Below are 22,604 nucleotides of genomic sequence, written 5' to 3'. Positions count from 1 at the left end.
TTTGAGACTGAGGTTTTTTTGCATCCATTCCAGATCTTGATAAATTCACAGCATTCTCATCTGTGACTGGCAGGAAGGAACTCTTTCAATATATTCTTTTTTCTGCTGAAATGTGGTGGTTACCTCTCCACTATATTGAACAACGTGAATCAGGGGTACAATTCCTCTTGCTTTGGCAAGTATGGAGGTTGTGATTAGACTGCCAAGAGAGAAAGATGTCACAGGTGTCAACCAGTCATTCAGCAGTGCACACCCAAGTCCAGCTGGGCTGATCTGTACGTGCACCTTTGGGAATGTGCACAAGCATCATCTCCTCCCTTTGTTGCACTTACAAATAAGCTTTTTTTTTTTTTCAGTTGCATTTCATTTTGCTGTACAAAGAAGTAGACAGATCTGGCCTTTCTTTTTTAATAATGTCTTAGGACCAGGGTACAAAAAAGGTTAATGCATTAATTTTTAAGACAAGTGATAAATGTACTGCAATAAGCACATCCTACATACACAGAATATATTTCTCTATATAATATGAACACAAGAGATATAAAATAAGTTATACTTATCTTGGTTTTTTCATCACAGTAGGAGCTCAGCTTATATAAAGTGACAACAGGATTGGAACAACACGCTGCTCCAAAGCAACAACAAAAACCAGAAGAGTGTGCACGCACGTGTGTGTTTAGGCCATGAAATAGGAAATTGAGGGATTTCTGCTAAAATTGGGTCTTGAAAATAAAAATTTCTTAGAGCATGAAAGAAATGGGGAAGCTCTCTTGGCTCAGGGTAGAAGTTCTGGAGGGGATCAAGTGTAATTGCATGGTGAGGAGAGTGTGTGAAGGCTGACATCTTGGCTAGGTTTGTGGAGGCACAGAGCAGAGCAAGCTCTGCCCAGTGCCCCTGTGTTCTGCCCCTGTGATGGATCCCCCTGACAGTGTGGGGTTTGTATCTGTACACTGAGAATGGGGCCTCGTGGCTTTCACTGTGCACAATGAGAGCAAACACGTCACTTCACAGGAATCACAGACACCACCACTGTTCAAAGAGCAAACACTACCCACTGGCTGTGAAATGCTGGGGGAACCTGGAAGCTGTGCTCCTCCCTTCCAACCCCCCTGATGTCCACCTCTAGGGCCCCTCCCTCTGCTTCCCTTGGAGTGTGGTTCTCTTGGCTGGGCCTGCAGAACAAATCTCCCCTGGGGACTGAATGGGAGGTAGTGAAGATTGGGAACTCTGAGTGCCTGTCCCACAGTGAACAACGAGGAACTCCAGCTGCCCAGTTCAGAGCTCTTTCAGATTTTATTGATGTATTTTTCTTTAAGGACAGGGAACGTTTGTAAAACTCGCATCTTAACGGTGAATCAAGGTTCCTAAAGTTCTTAACTCTGGGGTTTAGTATCTAGTATTTTAGTGTGGGCTTATGTTCATTAGGAAATGCTCTTTATTTTGGCCAATAGCTTGAAGACCTTGTGGTTTTTCTTAGTCTCCTGAATTTTGCAAGACCCATTAAAAGGCAGAAGGTGCAGCCAAAGCTCAGGAGTGATACTGGCAGTTAGCAGATTTCTATAAGTGCCCATTCCACTCTCCAAAAATGCAGTCCTGTTCAGGTTTTCTTCTACTCTCGCTTAACAGAGTCTCCTAGTTTGCAACATCCTTTCTTTACCTTCATATTTACAGACTACACATTAGAAAGCAGGGACAGTACACTGGAAGAGTTAATTGCATATCATGAAGGATTGGACTTTTTTGTTCTGCTTTAGATTTTGTTCTTCATACAGCAAAGTAGGTACAAATCCAAACGTGATCTCACATCTAAAGGTATAATTTAAGTAAACATGTTTTTCTAGATCTTTTATTTTCCCCTTCCCTTTCCCTCTCCCCTGTAACCTTCCTTTCACTCTGTTATTTTCCTCTTGGATGGAGGGAGGAGATGGGAAGGGAGCTCATTTGGCAGCTCATGACCCTCCAACTTGACTTTAATGAGATGATTCGCCAAGGCAAACTCCTCATCATCCAGCATGCCATCTTTGTCGATGTCAGCCAGTTTCCAGATCTTGCCCAGCACGGTGTTGGGCAGCTTAGACCTTACCATCTCCTTCTTGGCGTTGGCACCAGTTATTTTGCCGTCGACAGGTGAGAGTGTGTAGAAGATCTCATCATACATGGGCTTGTCCCTGGCCACCACCCACTCGGCGTCATCGATCCCTTCTCCGGCGCCTTCTCCGTAGCCGTGCCCGAAGGGGCCGTGCAAGGTGCCCTCGAAGGCTCCTCCCTTCACCATCTGGGTTGGCCGCTGGGACTCTTCCTGGCGCACCAGCACCATGAGCTGGGCGATGTCGTTGGCCAGCATGTCCTCCACGGTCTCCAGCAGTTTGCTCTTCAGAGGCTGGAACTTGCTAAAATCCTGGGCTTGCAATTGATCCTTAAAACGGGACAACACAGCAAGAGGTGAGCGACACGGCCGTGTCTGGTGGAGCAATGGTGTGCAGTGGGATGCCTGCCTGCTGCTCGGCTCACAGAACCCTGCTACTGCAGAGGAGGGGGAGCTTGGCATTCCTTCCTCTGACAGCCCTGCTTTCACCATGGGATGGGGTCTCCCTGGCTGGCCTGGCTCTTACTTTAATCCCCTCCTCAGTCCTACAGACAATGACCAAACAGTTCAAGGTAAACTGGTTGTGTGCTCTTGCTAGTTCCTCTAGCCAGTGTTCTTCATTCCCTCCCCCTTCTGCACTCTGGGAAGGAGAGGCCACCTGGCAGAAGACCATTGTACTCATCACCGTGCAGTGCATCTTTCAGATGCCATCAAGACAGTAGCACATCTAAGAGGTGGTGAGCATGTTCTTTACAGCATGGCTCAGATTCTGTAATTTCAGCAAAGGGGCTTTGAGTAGGGCCTGCAAAGAACTATTAGAGCTATTAAAGCTTTATCTTTCACCCTCATTAAATCCACACTATTCACTCCAACTGGATTCATACAGGGTTTTTTAACACACATTTTATCAAGCAGTGAAGGAGATCTATTGGCTACACCCCATAGATCTCATTCTCAACAATTTAGGGAGCATATCTTTTAAAGAATAGGCAAATGCTGTTTTCCATAGGTAACTATTAGCAACTTCAAGAGCTAGAACTCAGAACAGGTTTTTGCTTGGACTGAAGCCACACAGCAATGCAGCAGTGTCCAGCACTGCCTGAATGTACAATACAAGGCTCTGATCCAAGGTCCTTTGAAGTTTTTGACTTGTGTGAACACTGGGCCAGGTCTCTGGTCTGCAGAACAAAAAGCCTTGCTTCTCTGCTTAAAACAGAAAAGGGGCTTTAAGTTTTTACACCTTCCTTTCTCTCCCTCTAGAAACAAAGAGTGAAGTGGAAGACAAATATAGTACTGAGGAATATGGCATATGCAGCCTTTTCAGGACACAGCTTTCCTTTTATTATAAATTGCTTAGGCCTGAAAAATCTGCAAATGGAACCTGGAATTAAAAATAAAGAAAAACAGAAGAAATCATCTACTGTAAAGTGCTATTCAGGCAAAGATATGAGAAATGAATGTGAAACTGTAATGCTTCACATGAGCTCTATGTGTAAGAAGTGCTCATGCCCAAATATAGCCTGCACATATTTTAAGGCACATTTCAACATTACAGCAGGCTTTTCCCATAGGTGGCAACAATCAATGTCTGCATGGCTCTGCTGTATTCCCTGCAGTTACTCTAATGCTCTTTCCTTGGATGTTTGCCACTGCTTACCTGCATCTTTCTCAGATTAGGGAAGTCTCCTGGTGAGATCTGATGCTCCCGTTCAATCCGGGCATAAATATCTCCCAAGTTGTTAACAAGCTCCTTCTTCTTATTGTCCTTCCCAAACATTGAGGGCATTTCCTTCTTTAGGGAACTGATGATGTAGGCATGGACCTGAAGGGAATTAAATTATATGGAATGAAGGCAAATGTTAAATAGCACATCAGAAAATTCTTTTTAGCAGAATATCTGTGCTTAGGACTTGCCTCCATCTTGTCCCACCCCGAAAAGCAAGCTCAGCTCCTCAGCTTGCCTGGACCTATGGATTGTTATTCCAGTGCTAAATGCTCAGCTGTGTGCTCTGTCTATGCTGAGACAAGGCAAAAACAACAGAGCATATAGTGACATCCATATGCACCTTCTGGAGGGAGTGGTGGGTTTTTTTTTTCTTCCACTGGGCATGGCCTTCAAGGGAACAGTCCCTTCCCAGTCTAAACATACAGGTTCACTGTTTTAGTATGAATACCAGTCCTTAACTTATGCAACATTGTAGTTTTTTTTTTTTTTTTAATAGTGAACCAAGCATTTTTTCTTGAAATGAAGACCCCTGCACTGAAAGCTTTTGAGGGATCTTTTGATCTCTTTTATCAATTGATAGGGGTTTTTTCCTGTATTTTAGGGGCTTGTTTCAGTTTATTTCAAATACTGAGGGATACTACAGGCTTGTTTCTCGTCTGTGTGAGCTTCCACCTCCTGTGCCCATCTTAGTCAGGTATCTCTCTTTGCTAAGAAAGTTTTAAGCAAAAGACCTAGAGCTTATCAATTCCCTTGGTGTTTGATTCTGATATATTGAATTGTTCCTAATTCTCAAGTTGCTACCACAGAGCAACTGCTTTCCAGATCCCTTCAAGTGCTACCTGCTTTGATCTGTAGTTACGCTCCTCACTCTGGCCTGCCATGACTGACACACCAAACAAAGGATTTGTTTTCTTCCCATATTGGCATAAGCTCAATGCTGGGCCTGAGTTAAATGGGATGGAAAAAGAGTAGGATCCACCAGCTCTGCAAGCTGAACTGGCCAAAACCACTTCTCCATCAGCTGCATGCTGCAGACAGCCCAAACCGAATGCTTGGGGCTTCTGTGCCACCACCCACCTTGGCCAGGCGTGCTCGCTTGATGAGGTCGTTGAGCTTCCTCAGGGCTGCATTGCGGGGCAGGCTCTGGATGTCCCTGAACAGGTCCTGCTCCTCTGCCTCAAACAGCTTGCGGTTGTCGGGGATGAGCAGGGGATGGGACCAGAAGGAGCCGATGTAGACCCTGATGACCTCGGGAGTGTTGACGATCTTTCCCAGGGACCACATGAGGGCACCGTACACCCGCATCAGCTGCTGAGTCTCTATCTGGTCGGCCTTGTTGAGAACAACTCTCATCTTGTCCTCGTGGTTCTTCAGGGCCTTGATGACCTCGGAGAATTCATCAGAGATGTCCAGCTTGTGAGCATCAAAGAGGAGAATGATACGGTCAACCCGCTCTGCGAACCACTCCAGTACAGCAGCAAAGTCATAACCTGCAAGGGGGGGAGGAAGAGCAGAGATGCAGCAAACATGGCAGCTGAGAGCCTCCCTGCTGTACTCAAACTGTATCTGCACCTAACTGAGGGTAAGCTTGCAAGGAAGTGGCTTTCCCAGTAGAGCAGGCAGCTTGATAAGGAGATGGGGCACTGTCCTTCACGTGGAAATGTCACAGCACACAGTTAAGGACAGGTCTTGTCCTTTCCACATTAAGAGATCACCCAAAGAAGTCTTCACCTCGTGCTCCAGATCTTCATTCAAATGCACATTGAGGAGCACCTGCTGTATTCAAACACTGCAGAAGTCTTGTATGTGGCAACAAGAGAGGTCTAATTTGTGAATGACTGGCCATCAGCATAGCCTACACAGAAAGCTGGGTCACTGCAATACTTGTACCCAGACTGGTTTGAGATGCCTATCTCCACTGCTTAATAAACCTCATGTCTAGTTGTGCAAGACCAACTTTATCCCATCCAGTTCAAAACCCAGCATGCAAATAACCTTCCCTAGCAGAATAACCATCCTGTCATACCTGCTGCATGTGCACAAAGCCAAGTGATTTGTGTTCACTTAGCTGAGAGCCTGACGCTCAGCAGGCAGCACTGCCGGGAACACCAGGGGCAGGCACAGGCCAGGAGCAGTGGCTTCAAATTTCACATGCCGCAGGAGTAAACATAATGGATTCAGTGTCAGACGGGGTCCACCTCTAAGCAGTACAGGCTATGATAAATAGTGTGTGGAGAAGTCCCTAAAACAATAGTAATGACAGCAACACAATTACATTTTTTCCTAGCTCTGCGGTGGTTTTTTGTCATGCTTTAAAGTCTTGGTGAGAGACTGGTTGGTTCTCTCCCCCTGCTCTGTCAGGCTCTCCTATGCTCTGCATCATTTGGGGTTATCTGAGTCACCAGAGTGCTGCACTTTGTTAGGGGAAATCAGGACAGAGCAAATGCTATTTGCATTCAAATCCTTTAATATACTATTTTAATCTTGGCTTTCATGAATAAATACATGATAATTAGTTTGGTGCTTTTTCCTCCTGCTCCCCTTTATTTTTCTTCCTTTTTTTCTTTCCTTCTGTCCCCTCTAAAACCTAGAGGGCAACCAGTGCATCCCAATCATCAGACTGGAACTACAGAAGGGAGGATAGCTGAGCTCTGATCTTGCTTTTTCATGCTGGCCTTTTTTTCCATATGACTAAGCAAACTGGGGTGAAATCCTGGCTCTCATGTCAGGACTAAAGCCTGTGTGAACTTTCTCTTCAGCTGGATAACTGGTAATAACTTTTTGCCACTGAGAACTTTTATACAACTTCTAAGTCTTATTACTGGGCAGTGCTCTGCTTTGGTCAATTACAGTTTGCTCCTTACAGGAAAAGGGGGTGACAGGGTGTGGGTGTGTGAGGTGTGTTCTTTGATGTGGACACTTTGCCCTGCTGTCTTCCATGGGATCTACAGAAATCTCCAATGAAAGACAGATGTCTGTCCCACCAGTGTCCTGCTCACTAGGACACGAGTGTCTCCTTTCACAAGAGCAAGCACTGCTGGGCCCTGGCTCTTTGCTCAGTTTGATACTGAGCACTTTAGAGAATTCAGAATTTAGAATCAGTATTAGCTTTGACAAAGACCTGCTAAGCATTCAATATATTATACTGACAGCTGCATATCTTGCTCAGTCCGTGTGTCTGACCTCAAACACAGTCACAAGTCAGTTTTTTTAAACTGAAATAAACTTGATCCTGCTTGCTTTCAGATGTTAACAGCCTTTTTTAACCTTAGGTGCTAAGCTCAGCTTTTTAACCTCAGCTGTTCTGGCTGCAGGGAGCTCTGCTCCACTGCTCTATGGTACAAAGATCAGCGTGCTGACTCCTTCCTAACCTGTGCTGGGGGCAGTGGCAGCAGGACAAAGTCGATGCTGATATCTCACTTCACTCGGCCTGGGTTCAGGCTGTCAGCTGTCCCTCTGCAAGCTGATCAAAGGGTGTGCAGACAGGGACCTCCCATGCCCCCTCAAACTTTGCTAAACAGAGGATATACAGACTTTATATTCACTTCTGCCAGGGCTAGAAGTCATCTGGCATGGCAGGACAGTTTATTCTTCATACGCAGAGCTACACAGCTTGTTTTTTCATCATGGAAGCAGTGAGTCAGGGTGACTTTATTTGGAGATGTTTGTGCATTTAACCTTGTAAAATCTCATGGACTGGGATGTTTTCTTGTCAAGCTGCCACATGTTTGAATTGTACCATAGCTACTTGGTCCAGTCTTTTTCTTGGGAGAATCAGTTGGAAAACAGTCATGCTCTCTAGGCTAGCTTGTAATGCTACAGTGATGTTCTGTCAGTGATCATGTGGATGGTTTCCCTCTGGCAGTAGAGAACAGTCACTGTTACACTTTCTGTTGTGTTAATAGGGGCTGGGATGACTTAGGGAAAGTGTCTCCACCTGACACTCAGTCCACCTTGCAGGGATTTAGTAAAAGTGGGAACTGACTATTTAAAAGAAGGGAGGTATAGAAAAATACGTGTAATTGCAGTTTTAATATTAACAGAGGACTTGGAAGACTGACCTTAGCCTGGGTCTCAAAGTTTGTCCAGAATTATCTTTAGGTGCTTAGCTCTCATGTTTTTTATCCTGTATCAAGCCTGTATCCACAGTAGCACTTAAAAGGTATCTTTTAGGTATCTTTTTTTTATCTCAGGTACTGAGCCTCTCTTTCCTATTAACAAAAATAAATGTTGCTCTACCCAGCAAGAAAAGGAAATTAATATCTGCTCAGACCCTTTGTGTATTCCCAGCTGCTGCAGTAACATACAATGAGTCCTGGATGTCCCTGTGGACTTCATTAAATGTCCAGATTGATTAGCAGACTTTCTTTCCTAACTTCTTTGCTGGCTCAGAGATATTCTCCTGACAGCTGTCCTGCATATCTCCATTAAAGGGAGAACAAAGCCCTGGAGAGTAACACTTGGTGCTGTCTGCTCTGAAACATCACCATGGACTCGTTTACATCCCATGCTGGGACAAAAGCCCAACCCACACCCTCCCCTTGGATGTCCCACTTGCTCTGGGGAACCTCTCCTGTTGGTGCCCAGCTGAGCAAGAAACAAGTCTGGGGTGTGCAGTGCTGCATTCCTCTGAATGGGGGCACTTGGCAGGAAAAATGAGGTGTAAGTGTAGGTATTCTGTTCTTAACTGATGGAACACTATAGAGGGAAAGAGGGAAAATTATCCCGAGTGCTGTAAAGTTCCTTAACAAACAGCATGGCTTGGGACAGATAGTTTACAACTATCTACTCAGAGTCACTGACTGTGGTGGTGTTTTCACACACAGTGCCTACAGAATTGCTACAGATGTGATTCATGGGGTTGACTTTGTAGTCTTGCTTTTAGTGTATAATAGATTGTAACCAAAGCATTTGGATAGCAGGATGACAGTGTAAATGGTTACAGGCAAGCTATTAATAAAGGTGTTTAAAAAGAAGGTCTTAGATTAATATTTTAACATGTAGTTTGGAGCTTTCATTTTTGGAGGGCTCTTCAATGCCACAGAGAACTCCGGGCATTTTGCCTGGCTCTAGCCAGAACTGGAGGTGTTCAAAAGCTGAAAACATGAGGCTCATTCTGTAACTGAACTTAAGCATTAGCTGCACTTTGGTTTCTTCCCTCCTGCCCCTTTCTCATTTCACAGATGCACTGGGCCTGCCTCTTTCTTCTGGCAGTTTATTACTGTGTGAGCTTGACCAAGAACTGATCTTCATCTGCAGTCAAATTAGGAGTTTTGCTGGTGTTCCTTGCTCATTCCACTGCACATGCATTATATCTCCCTGCACCTCCCTGTGTTGTAGGGTGTTGCTAAGGCTCTCACAAAGCAGGCAGGCACTGTCTCAGCTTTGGCAGTGTTTCAGGGGTGGGTGATGCTGTCCATGGAACTCAGCATGGCTTTATTGTGAACTTACAGGGTGGCTGGGAAGCCATCTGCTTGCCAAAGCTGCATTAATGCAAAATCATTATTACAGGGATGTGCAGACAGAACTGTAAAGGGAAGAATTTGCTGTTCAGTAATTCCTGTCTGTTGTGCTTGCATCCCTGTTGAAAAATATGCTGCATATTTAAACATTCTCTAACAGCACTGATGCAGCTTCTTTCACAACCTCCAGATAAGGTGAACGTGAAGAGAAAATGAATCCAAATCATACAGTGGTAGGAGGACAAGATGAACACGATAACAATTTTATTCCATCAGATGTTTTTTTCATGGGACAGGCTTCCTTCTGACAGCATGAAAAGGACTCAACAGACTTAACACAAAGCTGACAAGTCAGCAGGACTGTCAGTGGGTTCAGCCTGCAGAAAAAATGATCTTCTTGCAGCCACCTAGACTCCATAAGGCAGGCTGGCCTAATGAATTCTTGTCTGTGCAGCACTGGAATACCTGGCACCACGCATTACACCAAGATCTGACAGGATTATGCAATTACATTCTGTCAAGTCAGATCAGGCATGATACAGTCTTTATGCTGACTGTGAGGAGATGGATGATACCTGACCCAGCACAAAATCTGCCTGGCTATAAGATTCTAAAGCTAATTTGAACCAGCAAGGAGTGGGCATGCACTGGTTCAGCATTTCTCACCATGTAGCTGCACTGGTTGTTGGTTTAGGTTTGTTTAGTTTGTGCTATTTTTTTACTGGTAGCATATACTAGTGATTTCCTGCCTTGTGGAACCATAGCCACAGGTCCTGTGGTACTGGAGTTCAGGTGGGGTTGAATGGAAACAGTGAGATCAAGAAGTGCTGAAAACCCCAAAGCTGCTGCTCTGCAGCTGATATTTCACAGCTTGCTGTTGTTACTGCTGTAAACAGTGCTGCTGCTTTTAGCAATTTACTTCTTTCCTGCTGAATTTTAGTCGCTGGGAGCTTCCTTCTCATCTTTCTAAAGCTGGTGTTATCTAGAGATGAAACATTTCCCAGATTGTGCCACTCTTTAAGGCAGAGTTTTAAGGCAGTGTCCCTATTTGTCAAGCGGGAGACTGGCTCTGATTGTCTGAGAACAACATCCCAAGATGACACTCTAAACACTGACTGCCTAGAGAGGGAACAGCTCTGGGGAGATGAAATTAAATGAATGCTGATTCCAGGGAGCTTATGACTTAAATTTCTGTAATTGAGTAAGAGAACTTTAAGGCTCGGTCTAACTGGTCACAGCAATGTCCTCCCTGAAAGCCCTTCAGAGTCCAGGGAAGAGGACTTATGTCACTGCAAAACAAGCAGGCAGCCCCCACTGGAGGGGAGAATGTGCCAGGAGGGGCAGGTGCTACCCAAATGTGACAGATGGCTGTGAGTGAAGGAGAAGGAAGGTCACACGATGGTCAGAAGAAGAAGATGAGGGGAGGGAGGGGGAAGTTACACATCCCTTTGAGGACACACAAAGTGAGTGGGAAGCTGGGTTGGGTGGCAGCTATGGTGTCCTAGAGAGAGAAGGGTGCTGGGTAAGAGTATCAGAGAGGACACAGCTGGGACTGGGTGGCAGAACAGTGATTTGAGCAAGTTTCTCTCAGGGTGAGGAGCTGGGGGTGCCAGCAAGGAGAGGACAGAAGGGATGATGAAAAGCAAGGGATGGGTACTGGATACACCTCACTGCAGCTCATCCTAAAACACCTTTGTAAAAAGCTGCCATACTCCTCTCTGGAAGTGGCTGCCTCCCAAGGAAATATAAAGAGATTCCTGTAATGCATATCTGTGGGTGTGTTGGGAAGTACACAGAAGGCCTTTGGGATGAAAAGATTTCTTTGAATGTCGCATGCCCTAATTTCTAGAGCAGGCCCCAGCTTGCCAATCACTTCTGCCTGTGCCTATACTCAAAGAAATAATCTGTCCTGGAGCTGCTGATTCAGAGCCCTGGGAGCTACATCCTCCTGCCAGTGCTCCACATTTCCTCCTCTTCCCTACCAAGAACTCATGGAAACATTAAATATGTTTTGGAGGCTTGAAGGTTTCCAAAGCAAAGGCAAAAAGGCTCAAAGCACAGCAAATCTCTGTTCCCAGCTAGCAACAATGCTAACATTTACATTAACCACTACCTGGAGTGCCAGACTGTGTGGCCTTTTGCTTTCATGTTGTTTACTGCAAGGGCTTCAGGGTGGGGAAGAGACTGGGAGCCTGATGGGGCTCTGGCTTTATGTCACTGCAAAGTCCATGAAACCTCTCTAGGCACATTCAAATCAGGTGGAGCAAAACTAGGGAGAGCATTGTCCAGAGCTCCTGTTTAGCTCCTGTGTACACACAGCCAGAACTTGTCCCATCTACAAGTTTTTATCTTTGCCACTTGTGACAGATGGGCCTGAGTGTTACGTGGTGTTTGGGCCAATTCTGAAAGCAGTTTCTAGACAGATTTTCAGACCTCAGAAGGCACCTGAACACAGGCCAAGTTTTCCAAAGAAGTCAGTGCATAGCAGCGCTGATGTGTAGCTGGGATTCCAATGAAGTTTGGGTTTTTTTACTATAACATCCAAACACCAACTGAATTCTCCTGTATTCATACTTTAAATTTCAGGAGAAATCATGTTTGAAAAGCTGGCCTGAAATGGCCACCAATGACTGACAGCTCCCAGGGACCAGGAAACACATTCCTTCTCCACTGTTACTCAGGATGCTGAAAGAATGCATGATGGGCATAAATAATGCAAATTGATGAGATGCTGATGGCATGACCATCTTCCCTCTATGCAACAGATACTTAGAATATTTCTGGAGTGCACAGTGCACAACAAATGGACAAGCTGCACAGCTGTTCTAAAAATCAGACTTGTTTAGTAACACAAATGAAATGCTTGCTGCATTTTAACAGGAATAGAAAAAAGCACAGCCCTTTCTATATGTGCAGCCATTTAATCTTGTTCTTTGGTGTTGCTTTTGATTTTGCTTTTCCAGTTCTGGAACTGCAAAATATATCAGTATTTCCAACTCTAATCATGGAGTCAGTCCCTCTCCCCCCCCCAGTACCAAACAAAATATTGGTTTGGCTTTCTTAAACCCCAAATACAATCTTGACCTTCTGTTTGCATACTGCTTTCAGGTCAGAAGAGTTAAGCTCATGGTTTCACATATTTCTAGAAATAAAAATGAGGACTGGGCAGATTTTCTGCTCATTTTTGTGGTTTTTTTTAAGAGGAAGTGCAGAACAGTGTGCCTGTAAGAGCTGAGCATTTCAGTGGAACAGTAAGTGTTAAGTGAGACTGTGATAAAATCAGGCAGGTTGGCAGAGCAGCTGTAATGGAGGTGAACTGGAAAGTCAAAACTAACCAGTGCACTTTCACCCTCCCAGGCAGAGTGAAATACAAAATATAAGCAAACATCACCAGTGGGGAGTATTATAGCAAATATTTGAAATGCCTCCCTTTTAGAGGCTTTCAGGGTGGATGCCTTTAGTCTGTATCATGCTGTTGCTAGCACACGTGACAAAGCTCCTCAGAAAAAATATTTTTTGTTGCCATTGTACCCTAAACAGCATTGCATGAAGTGGGAGAACATCAATTCCCTTGGTGTTTGCCTCTCCCTTCCAAGCATGGCTATTTGAGACACAGCCAGGCTGAGAGCTCTGCACTGCCCAGGACTGTTGCTATTAGCATTTTTCTTCTTGCTGTCAGACTGGTGAGTGATTAAGTGTCCCTGGTGCTGAAGCTGCTGGTCATTTGGGGATTTTGCTTTCCCAGGAGAAGGGTGAGGCTGGTGGGTAGGGTTTTTTCCCTTAGTTATGGGATGCTTAGGCTGCACTGAAGCCAGCAGAATGGAACTGAGTGGAAGGCTGGGAAAATACTGGAATAGTGCATATTGGAAAGCAAGCCAATGAGGAAAGGCACTGGCAGTCCTTACCTCCTGGCTAGGACCTTGTGGTCACTGCTAACACAGGAAAGGGAGAAGGCAGCACACAGAGAGTGAATATGAAGTAAGTGCTCAGGATATATCCAGGAAGTACCAGCCCAGAAGAGGGATCAAACACAGCTTGGCCAAGGTGTCACTGAACCTGGCAGACTTGGATCTGCTCAGCTCAGGGCAGATGCAGGTTGAGACAGATGGGCAGCAGAGCGTGCAAGGCTCAGCCCCCAGGGATGGCACTGCCACTGAAGCACATGAGTTCTTGTTGCCAGGTGGCTCCATTGGCAGGGCAGACTCACAGGGTGATGAGTTATGAGGAAGTCCTCACTCCTGTCCTGGCTCTGCATGACCTGATCTGTCGTCCTCCCCTCTGTCCTCATTTATTTCAGTCATCCCCTCCTCATTTTCCCTCCCAGCAGGCTGGCCTGAGCTCATTATGTGACACCAGAACAGTGCTTTCCAAATGGATGGCATTTGTATCATTATCAAACTGTCAAAGCAGACAAGACTGTGCTGCTTTGGTACAAATACCTCTCCTGCAGCCTCATGCTCACCTAGAAACAAATAACAAAAAGGACACAAAGCAAGGGGCAAGGCAATGCAATCATTACTTCTTTAAATGTGGACACAGATTCATGACTCAGTCTGAAAAAAAAAATCAGAGGAGAAATGGCTGCCTTCCAGGCAAGGATAATACAGAAGCAGTGAAGGACAGGATGCTTTGGGCCAGGACATCCTGGAAACATTTCCCACAAAGCCTGTAAATGACACCTGTGCATCCTAGGGAGTCTGGCTACCACACCTGTGACACTGTGGGTGCCCACCACAAAGAGCATGAGTCAGGAGCTCAGCAGGTCAAATCTGTGCAGGCAGCTCCTTGGCTACGCTTTTTATGAGGGCCTGAGAGCAGCAGCAGCTGCTATGTCAGTGCTGGGATGTCACTGCATGTCAAAGGGACGTGCACTTCAGCTGTGACAGCCTGCATCACCCTCAACTGCTTGATAGGCCTCAACCTGCAGCTCTGCTACTGGGAAACTTCATGGGCTGCTCTGTGGGGGAAGGGGGCTCTTTATGGTCATGCAGGCCTGGAAAAGAGCCAGTGCAGAGCTTTGTTTGCTGGGATTATACAGCATTCCTTGCAGCAAAGCTTGGTAGCCATTTGCAAAGACAGCCCTGCTGCTGGCACTAACGTGCTCGTGCACACACTGGCTGTGAAGGGACTGTCAGATCTGTCATCTTTAACAGCAACAAGGCAGTGAATTTAATTCAGGGTTGAGTTCAGACAAGTGAAATGCTTCCAAACCTGGACTTGGCCCCTGAATCAATTCTTTAAACCCTGTTTCCTTGCTCCTGCTCTTTGAAACATGGATGCAGTGACATGAACAGCTACTGCTTTGAAATTCCAGGGTATAAGGTGGCTCTCATGGATTGCAAAACTTTGACAGCATGGTATTCTGCTAAGCTGACACTGTATAGATTAACTAATGCTCCTGACATCTAATGGGGAGGAAGATGGACTTGTGATGTTCCCACTGAGAGGAATTTTCTATTTTTAGAAATGCTGCTGGTTCTCATGGGATGGGAAGGCTGGGAAAGCCTGCCACATCTTTTACATCTTTATTTTCCCCCTCAAATTTATGGCAGAATGCTGCTTCACTATCTACTCTCTTCCCTGACACTGCACCCCAGGTACCCCAGTCTGAGGGTATTGGAACCTACTACTAGCAGTGGGGTAAGAAAAGCATTCCTGTTCCAAGCAGCTAAGAAACTTCAAAGTCTCTTGGAAAACCTCTGTTAGACTCCCTCAGGTATTGCTTAATTCTCAAGTGAAATCTGAGCTGGCTAGGAAGGTATAGAAGGAGCAGAAGAATTTTGTTTTGTCAGCATTTTTTAGCCCTGTCTTGTTTTCTGCCTAGACCCTATTACTGCTCTATCTGCCTCCAAAACTAACTTGCTAATGAGGTCAGCTGGCTTGTAAGCTCAGTGGCAAAGGTGTCAGCCTCACCACTTTTTCCTATTCCTCTTCCATGGGAGCTGGGAGGTGACTACTCCCTTCCAAACACCTCGAGATAAGCTCAAGACAGTGCCTGGCAGCAGCCCTTCCTAAACACAGGCACCTCAGCACTCTTGACTTTTCCTGCTCCCTGTAGACAGAAATTGCTGGAGCTGTCCCAGCCTCAACAAAGCCATATTGACCTAAACCAGATGAAGACCTTGTCCTATATCTACTGCAAGGTCATCTGACCTGGCCCACAGGACCAATTCCAGTCTGCCCCGGATGTAAATGGTGACAAAGTGAGGTCTCACCTACTCTGTACTTTTAACTGTTGTGGTTAGATCAGTGGCAGCCCCCTTGTATGGCTGGAGATACAGCAGAGCAAATTCCTGGGATGGCAGGATGATCAGGAGATGGCTGATCCATCTGTAGCTGCCTCCTGGCAAAAGGGCTGGATGACCACATACTATAGTCACAGGGCCAACATGCCAATTTTCTGCCCTAAGTGCACTTAATTGCACAGGGGGCAGAGAAGCTGTCCAGGAAGAACCTGTTCCACATGCTGAGACAGGCCTCCAGTCCTGCTAACATGTACAGCATGCACAAATGTACAGAACTGGGACTCCCCTTTAGCCTCCTCAGCTGTTTCCAAATGTTTGCAGAGGCATTTACTGGCTTGGGTTAAAGTACACCAGTGGCTTTCGTAACAGTGCACAGCTGTGTTAGAAGCTAAGTGCACTTAATTGCACAGGGGGCAGAGAAGCTGTCCAGGAAGAACCTGTTCCACATGCTGAGACAGGCCTCCAGTCCTGCTAACATGTACAGCATGCACAAATGTACAGAACTGGGACTCCCCTTTAGCCTCCTCAGCTGTTTCCAAATGTTTGCAGAGGCATTACTGGCTTGGGTTAAAGTGCACCAGTGGCTTTCATAACAGTGCACAGCTGTGTTAGAAACATGTTCTGGCACTGCTGGCATCATTAGAGTAGCAGCAAAGTATAGAATTGTTTAGGTTAGAAAAGATCTTTAAGAGCATTGAATAAAACTGTAAACCCAGCAGTGGCCTCAGCCCATTGATCTGTCCCATCCATTCAGATCCCTCTAGGGATTCCTCTGCAGAGCCTTCCCCCCTCCAGCACACCAACACTCCAGCCCAGAGTGGTGGCATCTTCACACTGGCTGAGGGTGCTCTCACTCCTCTTGTCCAGATCATTGATGAAGATATTAAACATGACTGGCTCCAGTGCTGAGCCCTGGGCAACACCACTTGTGACTGGCTTCCAGCTGGATTTAACTCTTTTCCCCAACACTCCTGGCCTGGCCATCCAGCCAGATTTTCACCCAGGGAAGGGTGCAACCATCCAAGCCATGAGCAGCCAGTTTTTCCAAGAGAATGTGAGGGAAAGAGGGTCATAGGTTTCACTAAAATTTATGTAGGCAATATCCTCAGCCTTCCCCCACCCAGGAAATGGGTCACCTTGCCACAGCACGAGATCAGGGTGGTCAAGCAGGACCTGCCTTTCATAAGCTTGTGTAGATCATAAGCCTGATCCATAATGATGATCAGTTCCATGATCTTTGCCAGCCCCAAGGTCAGACTGACAGGATCTAGAATGGGACACCAAGACCCACTGGAAAGCTGACAGAGAAATTTTTGCAGAAGGAGCAGCAAGAAGTGCAAGTGTATTCTGCAGGAGGGTATTTTTAGTTCTGTAAACAGCTGAAAAGTAGGAAAATCTTGCAATACATGTTGGCATTTGAACTGGTGAGGAGATTTGGAAAAGGGGTTTGAAATGGGTCCTTTTTGACTCACCTATACCTTATTTTTAATTTTTTTTAATAACAAAAATACTTCCTCCTAAGCAAGTTTCTTTCACTGTGATAGTTCCACAGGAGAAGTGGTTGCTTTCAGTGGCGTCTTTTGACTGGAAAATACATCACATAATACAATTTTTTTTATCTCCATAACACTTTCTGCTGAGGGGAGGAATGCTTGCACAGCATATTTTTCAACCTTCTCATGAAGCCTGGCCCACCTTGGAATTTCTGATCCCCCAGCAGTGCAGAGACCAACACTGAAAAAGATTAATGTGAGGGGTTTTTTGTGAACTGTAGCTGTGCTTTATTGACACTTTTCTAGCTAAGGTTCCTGTGGTGGAAAATCCCAGCAAAACAAACAAGACCTGGCTCTGTGCAAGGTGGCTGCTCGATTGAAAGAAAAAAGGAAGTTTCCAAGAAAAATTTCAGTGCAAAAGTGTCATAAAACTTGGAAAGTCATGAGTCATCTGAAATCTTATGGGGCAGAACATGGAAATATGGGAAAGGCCTCAGCACTTTGGGGTGGAGACTGTGCTGCTGAAACTCAACTGTGCACTGTTAAAGGGCAGTGTGCATGAGAACTGATCTGAAACCTGAATGCTGAGATTACTGCTCTTGGCTTTCTTCCAGTGAGATGGTGCATAGCTCCCAGCTTTATCTAAGGAACCTTCCAGAAATGCAAGCTATGCCACCATCACCTTACAGAGCAAGAAGGTGACCACAGAGGTTTGGTTCAAAGTGTAAAGATGTTGCCATGGCTTTGTCTGAGAGTGACCTCAGAAGTTCACTGAGAGACTCTGTGCTATTCATCAGCTCCAGTTACAAGGGTCTGTAGTGACAGGACAAGGGGGAATGGCTTTAAACTGAAAAAGGGTAGACTTATATTGGATATTGAGGAGAAATTCTTCACTGTGAGGGTGGTGAGGCACTGGCACAGCTTGTCCCAAGCAGTTGTGGATGCCCCATCCCTGAAAGTGTTCAAGGCCAGGTTGGATGGGCCTTTGAGCAACCTGGTCTAGTGGAAGGTGTGCCTATCTATGGCGGGGGGTTGGAACTAGAGGATCTTTAATGTCCCTTCAAGCCCAAATTACTCTAGGATTTTATGATTTAGTGTCCACAGGCTTTCCAGATTCCCTACTGCAATGAGGAACTTGAGTGACAATGGTTCTTAAACCCAATCCAGTCCTGCACTAGATTTAGGAGGCCTGGCCAGTGCAACAAACCAGGCAGATTACAATGGGGGCCTTGGCTATGGATCATCAGTAAGCCACTGAAAGCAACTGGTTCTGCAAAGCAGATAGGCATCACTTGACTCTGATAGAAATCTCTTCTCTGGGTAGTACTGGACTGTGACACAAGTACTGCTGACCTTGTCAGCAGCCTTCCCTGAAAACATCTAAATTCTCTGCAGGAGATTAACCATGTCCCTTTGGTCTCCATTTGCAAAGAAATGCTGTAGCTCTGAGAGGCTCCCACCACTGCTTTTATCCACAGCTTGTCTAGTTTGAAGTGAAAATCATGTAGAGTTCCTTTGGTTTTCATTACTGTCATTTAGAAGAGAACTGAACTTGGGACTTACCTCTGCTAATTCTCTGCTTTTCTCCAGAAAGGATTCCTGGTGTATCAATGACACTGATGCTCTCTAGTACGGGATTAGGTAGCTGGGCACAGACAAACCTGTGTGGAAAATAAATGTGTTTAAAAAATGCAAAACACAGTCATGATGTGCTGCACATCACAAGCATGGGACAAGTCAGACTCTGATCTCTCAAGTCTTTGGCCAGAGCTTGGAGCTACTGTTACTTAAAGAAATGAGAAAGAAATCAGAACTAAACCCTTTTCTCTGTTTTGCTGCCTCTGGAACATGGGTCTCAGTCATGACCTATGACAGGTTTTTTTTATATGGGCCCTCAAGTTGTGAATAATGAAAATATTTGGGTTTTCATTTATGTGCTGTTTAGATTTTAACAAGAAGTGGTATTTGTTTTTCTTTGGTAAGCATTCCCCTGAAGACTTCTGAACTCAAGTGAACTGAAATAACTTGCTTTTAAAAAAATCAGCATTTCTGTAGGACTTCTGTTCTCTTTCAAATATGTCATTAAAAGACAAAAAGTTTGCTATTATTGCACCATGGAAGTAGTAAAGCATAGCTAGCATGAGATCTCAAGAGGTTGCTCAGTCTATCCTCTTGCCTCAAGGCAGGATCAGTCAGGTTATTTGTCTAAAGTGTTCTTCAAATCCATAACAATGCAGACTCACCAACATTTGCTGTGAGTCTACTCCATTACTTAATAACCTTTACAGTAAATCCTCTTTTTTAATGTCTAATCTAAATTTCAAGTTATAATGCCCCTCAGTCACAAACACAATTGATGTAGAAAATTACTTCTTCTTCCCCTCTTGTCACAAAATACACTATTGTCACCCTGCTCCCCTCAGTCTTTCCTCTATAGAAACCAGTTTGGTGGTTATTTATTTATTTTTCCTATCTCTTCCAGCTCTCTCCAGCTGCCTTTCCAGTTCATTTCTAAATCCCTGAAGACCCTTTCAGCCTTTTTTTGGGTCTTTTCAAACTGCTCCACATATTTCTTCTTCAGGCATGATGCCACGAGCTGACATACTCCAGCCATGGCCCTGCTAGTGGTGAGCACAGTGGATGGATTGCTCCTTATCTCTTAGACTAGACAGTCTGTTTATACATCTCAGTGACATGTTTGCTTTTTTAACAGCAGTATGACACTGTTAGCTCACATTCACTTTGTAATTCACTGCTCCCCCCTCTGCAGCTCCATTTATGTGCAATTCTCTTTAGCTGGTTGTTCTCCATCCTGTACCTATGCAAATCACTGCCTAAGAAGAGTCACTTGTGCTTTGTGGGCTGCAGCTCATCTATTTCAGTTGCTAGTAACAGCAAAGGACACTAAAAGCCTATCTGCTTCCTGGTAGCATTTCATGGATAGCCTTTTTGGGATGGTATTCCAGGCAGCTCTGAGTGTGTGTGTGTGTGTACATATGCATATTAATGGGGTGGTGTGACATCCAGGCACAAAAAACATGTTACTGTGGGAGGAGGCAGAAGCACAGAGGATGGGGGTTGGTACAAGGACCACTCAGTGCAGTCAGGGCAGGTGCAGCCCTGCAGAGCTCTGGTGAGTGTCTGGCTCTGCACAAGCCCCTGCACCTCTGAATTCCTCCAGGCTATGCCACAACCCAATTGTTCTACTTGTCTGACTCCAAGAAGATGCTGATAAGAGTGAATCCTCATGGGTTAAAGTGTGTCTCCTCCCCATAGCTGTCAGCTATTTCAGACCACATATTACAGCTTCCCACATCCCCAGCTTGGCAGGTGGCAACAGGGAGCATTTCTGAATGTGTAATAACTCATATCAAAGAGGGGGACTGGCTTGATTATCCTGTTGAGTTCCAGGCACAGCAGCAGAGAACAAAAGGCTCAGGAGGTCATGTTATTCCCTTGTCCTGCCAACCCAGGTTTGCTCTTCATTGTTACAGCCCTGAGTACTCCTTGTGCTGTAATATTAAATGGGGCAGGGGGATTTTCCACCAGTTTCTCTAGGAAAAGTACTCCACAGGAGATTTCAGATATAAGGTCAGAGGCCAGCATGAGTGAGTGCATTCTGGCTCTTTTGGCAAAGTTAAGGCTGCAGCCCTCCTGCTGTCCCAGCAGAACTGCAGGACCTCAGGGAGCTCGACCTAATTCTGTTTGGGGCCGTATGAAGGGAAGAATGCCATGCCAAACCAGAGTTTCACCACCTCTACAGGCAGAGCACAGGGCTGAAGGAACAACATGTTATCTACCTCTCCAGCTGTTCGTGACACAAAATCAGGACTGACTCCACCTTAGCTTCCCAAAACAGACTTTGGAGATGGGGGAATTCTTGCAACCTAGTCAACGTGATACAAAAATAATGGGCAAGATTCCTGAATTTGCTCCAGGCCCTTGGTGCCAAACAAGTCTTCTTGATAACAGGGTGCAACTTCTCATCTCTCTGGAATCTTCCCAGAGGTGGGGGCTGGCCAGCAGAGCTAGAGAAAGGAAAACAAGCCCTTCTCTTCCATGTCCAGGAACAACCTGGGGCAAGAAGAGCAGATAAGAGATGGGATTCTGCAGATTCTATCCTCATTTCAGCCCTATGTCCCAGGTATGGGCAGATGCTCCATCTCCTGGGAATGAAGTGGGGGAGGATACAGGCTCTGAGCAGCACAATTTGCTTGTCTCCCAGCCAAATCCCAACTGTACCAGTCTTCCCTTGCTTCCTGGGAAGCAGCAGATCCCTCCCTCTGGGGAAGGAGTCCCAGCTAAGGGTGGATGCTCACTCCTGGAGCAGCAGGCTCTGCACCCCACATGACACAGTGCTGTGGGCTGCCACCTCCCAGCAAAACCAGCTTGGCCTGAATGCTACTGCCTCATGCTGCTCTGCTCCTTTCCATTGATGCTCACAGACAAGTGCTACCTTTAACCATCCCTGGGCAAAGCAGACTGCCACATGGCCATTCTTACCTCACCTTAGAGGTGTGGCCCCTGCAGATTAGCTTCCTTCTGCAAATTTCTTGCTCACAGCCTCCTAGCTGAGGTCAGGGCATAGGCATACATACAGCAGCAGTGAGGTATGTGCAAGGCAGAGATAGCTCTGCTTGTCCCTAGCCCAGAAGCCAGGCCCACTAGAGAAATGAGTGTTGGTGGCTTGATCTGGTCCAGTGGGTGCACCAGGACTTACATCTGCTAAATTTCTGGCCCTCTGAGTCAACTCTTGCGTGTGTTTAATTTCCTAATTAGCTGGGCATTGGCATCTGCATTTTCAGCATGTGATGCTCATATAGCTGAGCCAGTCCCCCTCAGTGTGTCCCCTCTGTCAGCTTAGAAATCATTACCCCCTCTTTTTTCATGTCAGCAAGAGAAAGATGTCATTAGCTGCTGTGGCTACTCCCTGCATTGCTAGAAGGACTCTACTTATGCTGCAGCTGAACCATGGCTGTGTCCCTCTGCCCTGCTGCCTGCACAGGCACAGGCTTGACTCTTTCCTCAGGAGAAACAACAAGAAAGCAGCATAACAAGAGCACAGCATGATACAGTGAACTGGGTTAATGCATGCAGAGATTCCTTGCTGTATCAGGAGCAAATTGCATTCAGGACACATCCATCAGGCTAGTTCAGAAGTGTTTGCTTTTTTGCCCCCCATGCCTGGCCTAATGTTCCTTCTCTGCAGTGAACTGTCTGCCAGCTGTGGCTGTTCTTGGCTATCAGCTGAGCTGCTCTGAATTATGTCCTCTTTATCCACCATCTCTGCACTCCAGGCAAGAAGACTGTTATTCTCTTAGGGCAAATGACTGCTCTGCCCTGATCTAGGGAGTGGGAAGTCACCTGACCTAACTGTTGGTCAGGTGCAGATGTTCTGGGCCCTACAAAACAACAAAAACCTCTTGAAGTCTCTCTGGTGCAGGACCATGTTGATGTATTTGAATGTTGCTCCTGTGCAGTGATCAGATATGGCTTCCTGTCACCCTGAGGTACTGCGAGGTTTTCCATACAGCAGTGACTCCAGCTAGGTCCCTCCCCTGCCCCATGCAGCTCTGCAGGCCCTTTCCCTGC

The 22,604-nt window shown here is 45.9% G+C and overlaps 1 protein-coding gene across 1 annotated transcript in view; it reads right to left on the bottom strand.

The window, feature by feature from the left end:
• Window positions 1-392: 392 nt before the first annotated feature.
• EHD3 (EH domain containing 3) overlaps window positions 393-22,604 on the bottom strand; it is a 29,997-nt gene continuing 7,785 nt past the window's right edge. Inside the window, exons 3-6 of the mRNA XM_039716845.1 lie at window positions 18,576-18,673; window positions 4,890-5,302; window positions 3,744-3,908; window positions 393-2,416 (exon numbers count right to left, since the gene is read on the bottom strand). Coding sequence (XP_039572779.1) covers window positions 1,889-2,416; window positions 3,744-3,908; window positions 4,890-5,302; window positions 18,576-18,673 — 1,204 coding nt within the window. The 3' untranslated portion in view covers window positions 393-1,888. The remainder of the gene's footprint in view (window positions 2,417-3,743; window positions 3,909-4,889; window positions 5,303-18,575; window positions 18,674-22,604) is intronic.

Source organism: Passer montanus, unplaced genomic scaffold (assembly GCF_014805655.1).
Source record: "Passer montanus isolate IOZ18808 unplaced genomic scaffold, ASM1480565v1 scaffold37, whole genome shotgun sequence".
Taxonomy (NCBI): domain Eukaryota; kingdom Metazoa; phylum Chordata; class Aves; order Passeriformes; family Passeridae; genus Passer; species Passer montanus.
The sequence above is the reverse complement of the archived record's forward strand: the minus strand, read 5'-3'. Positions and strand labels throughout refer to the sequence as shown.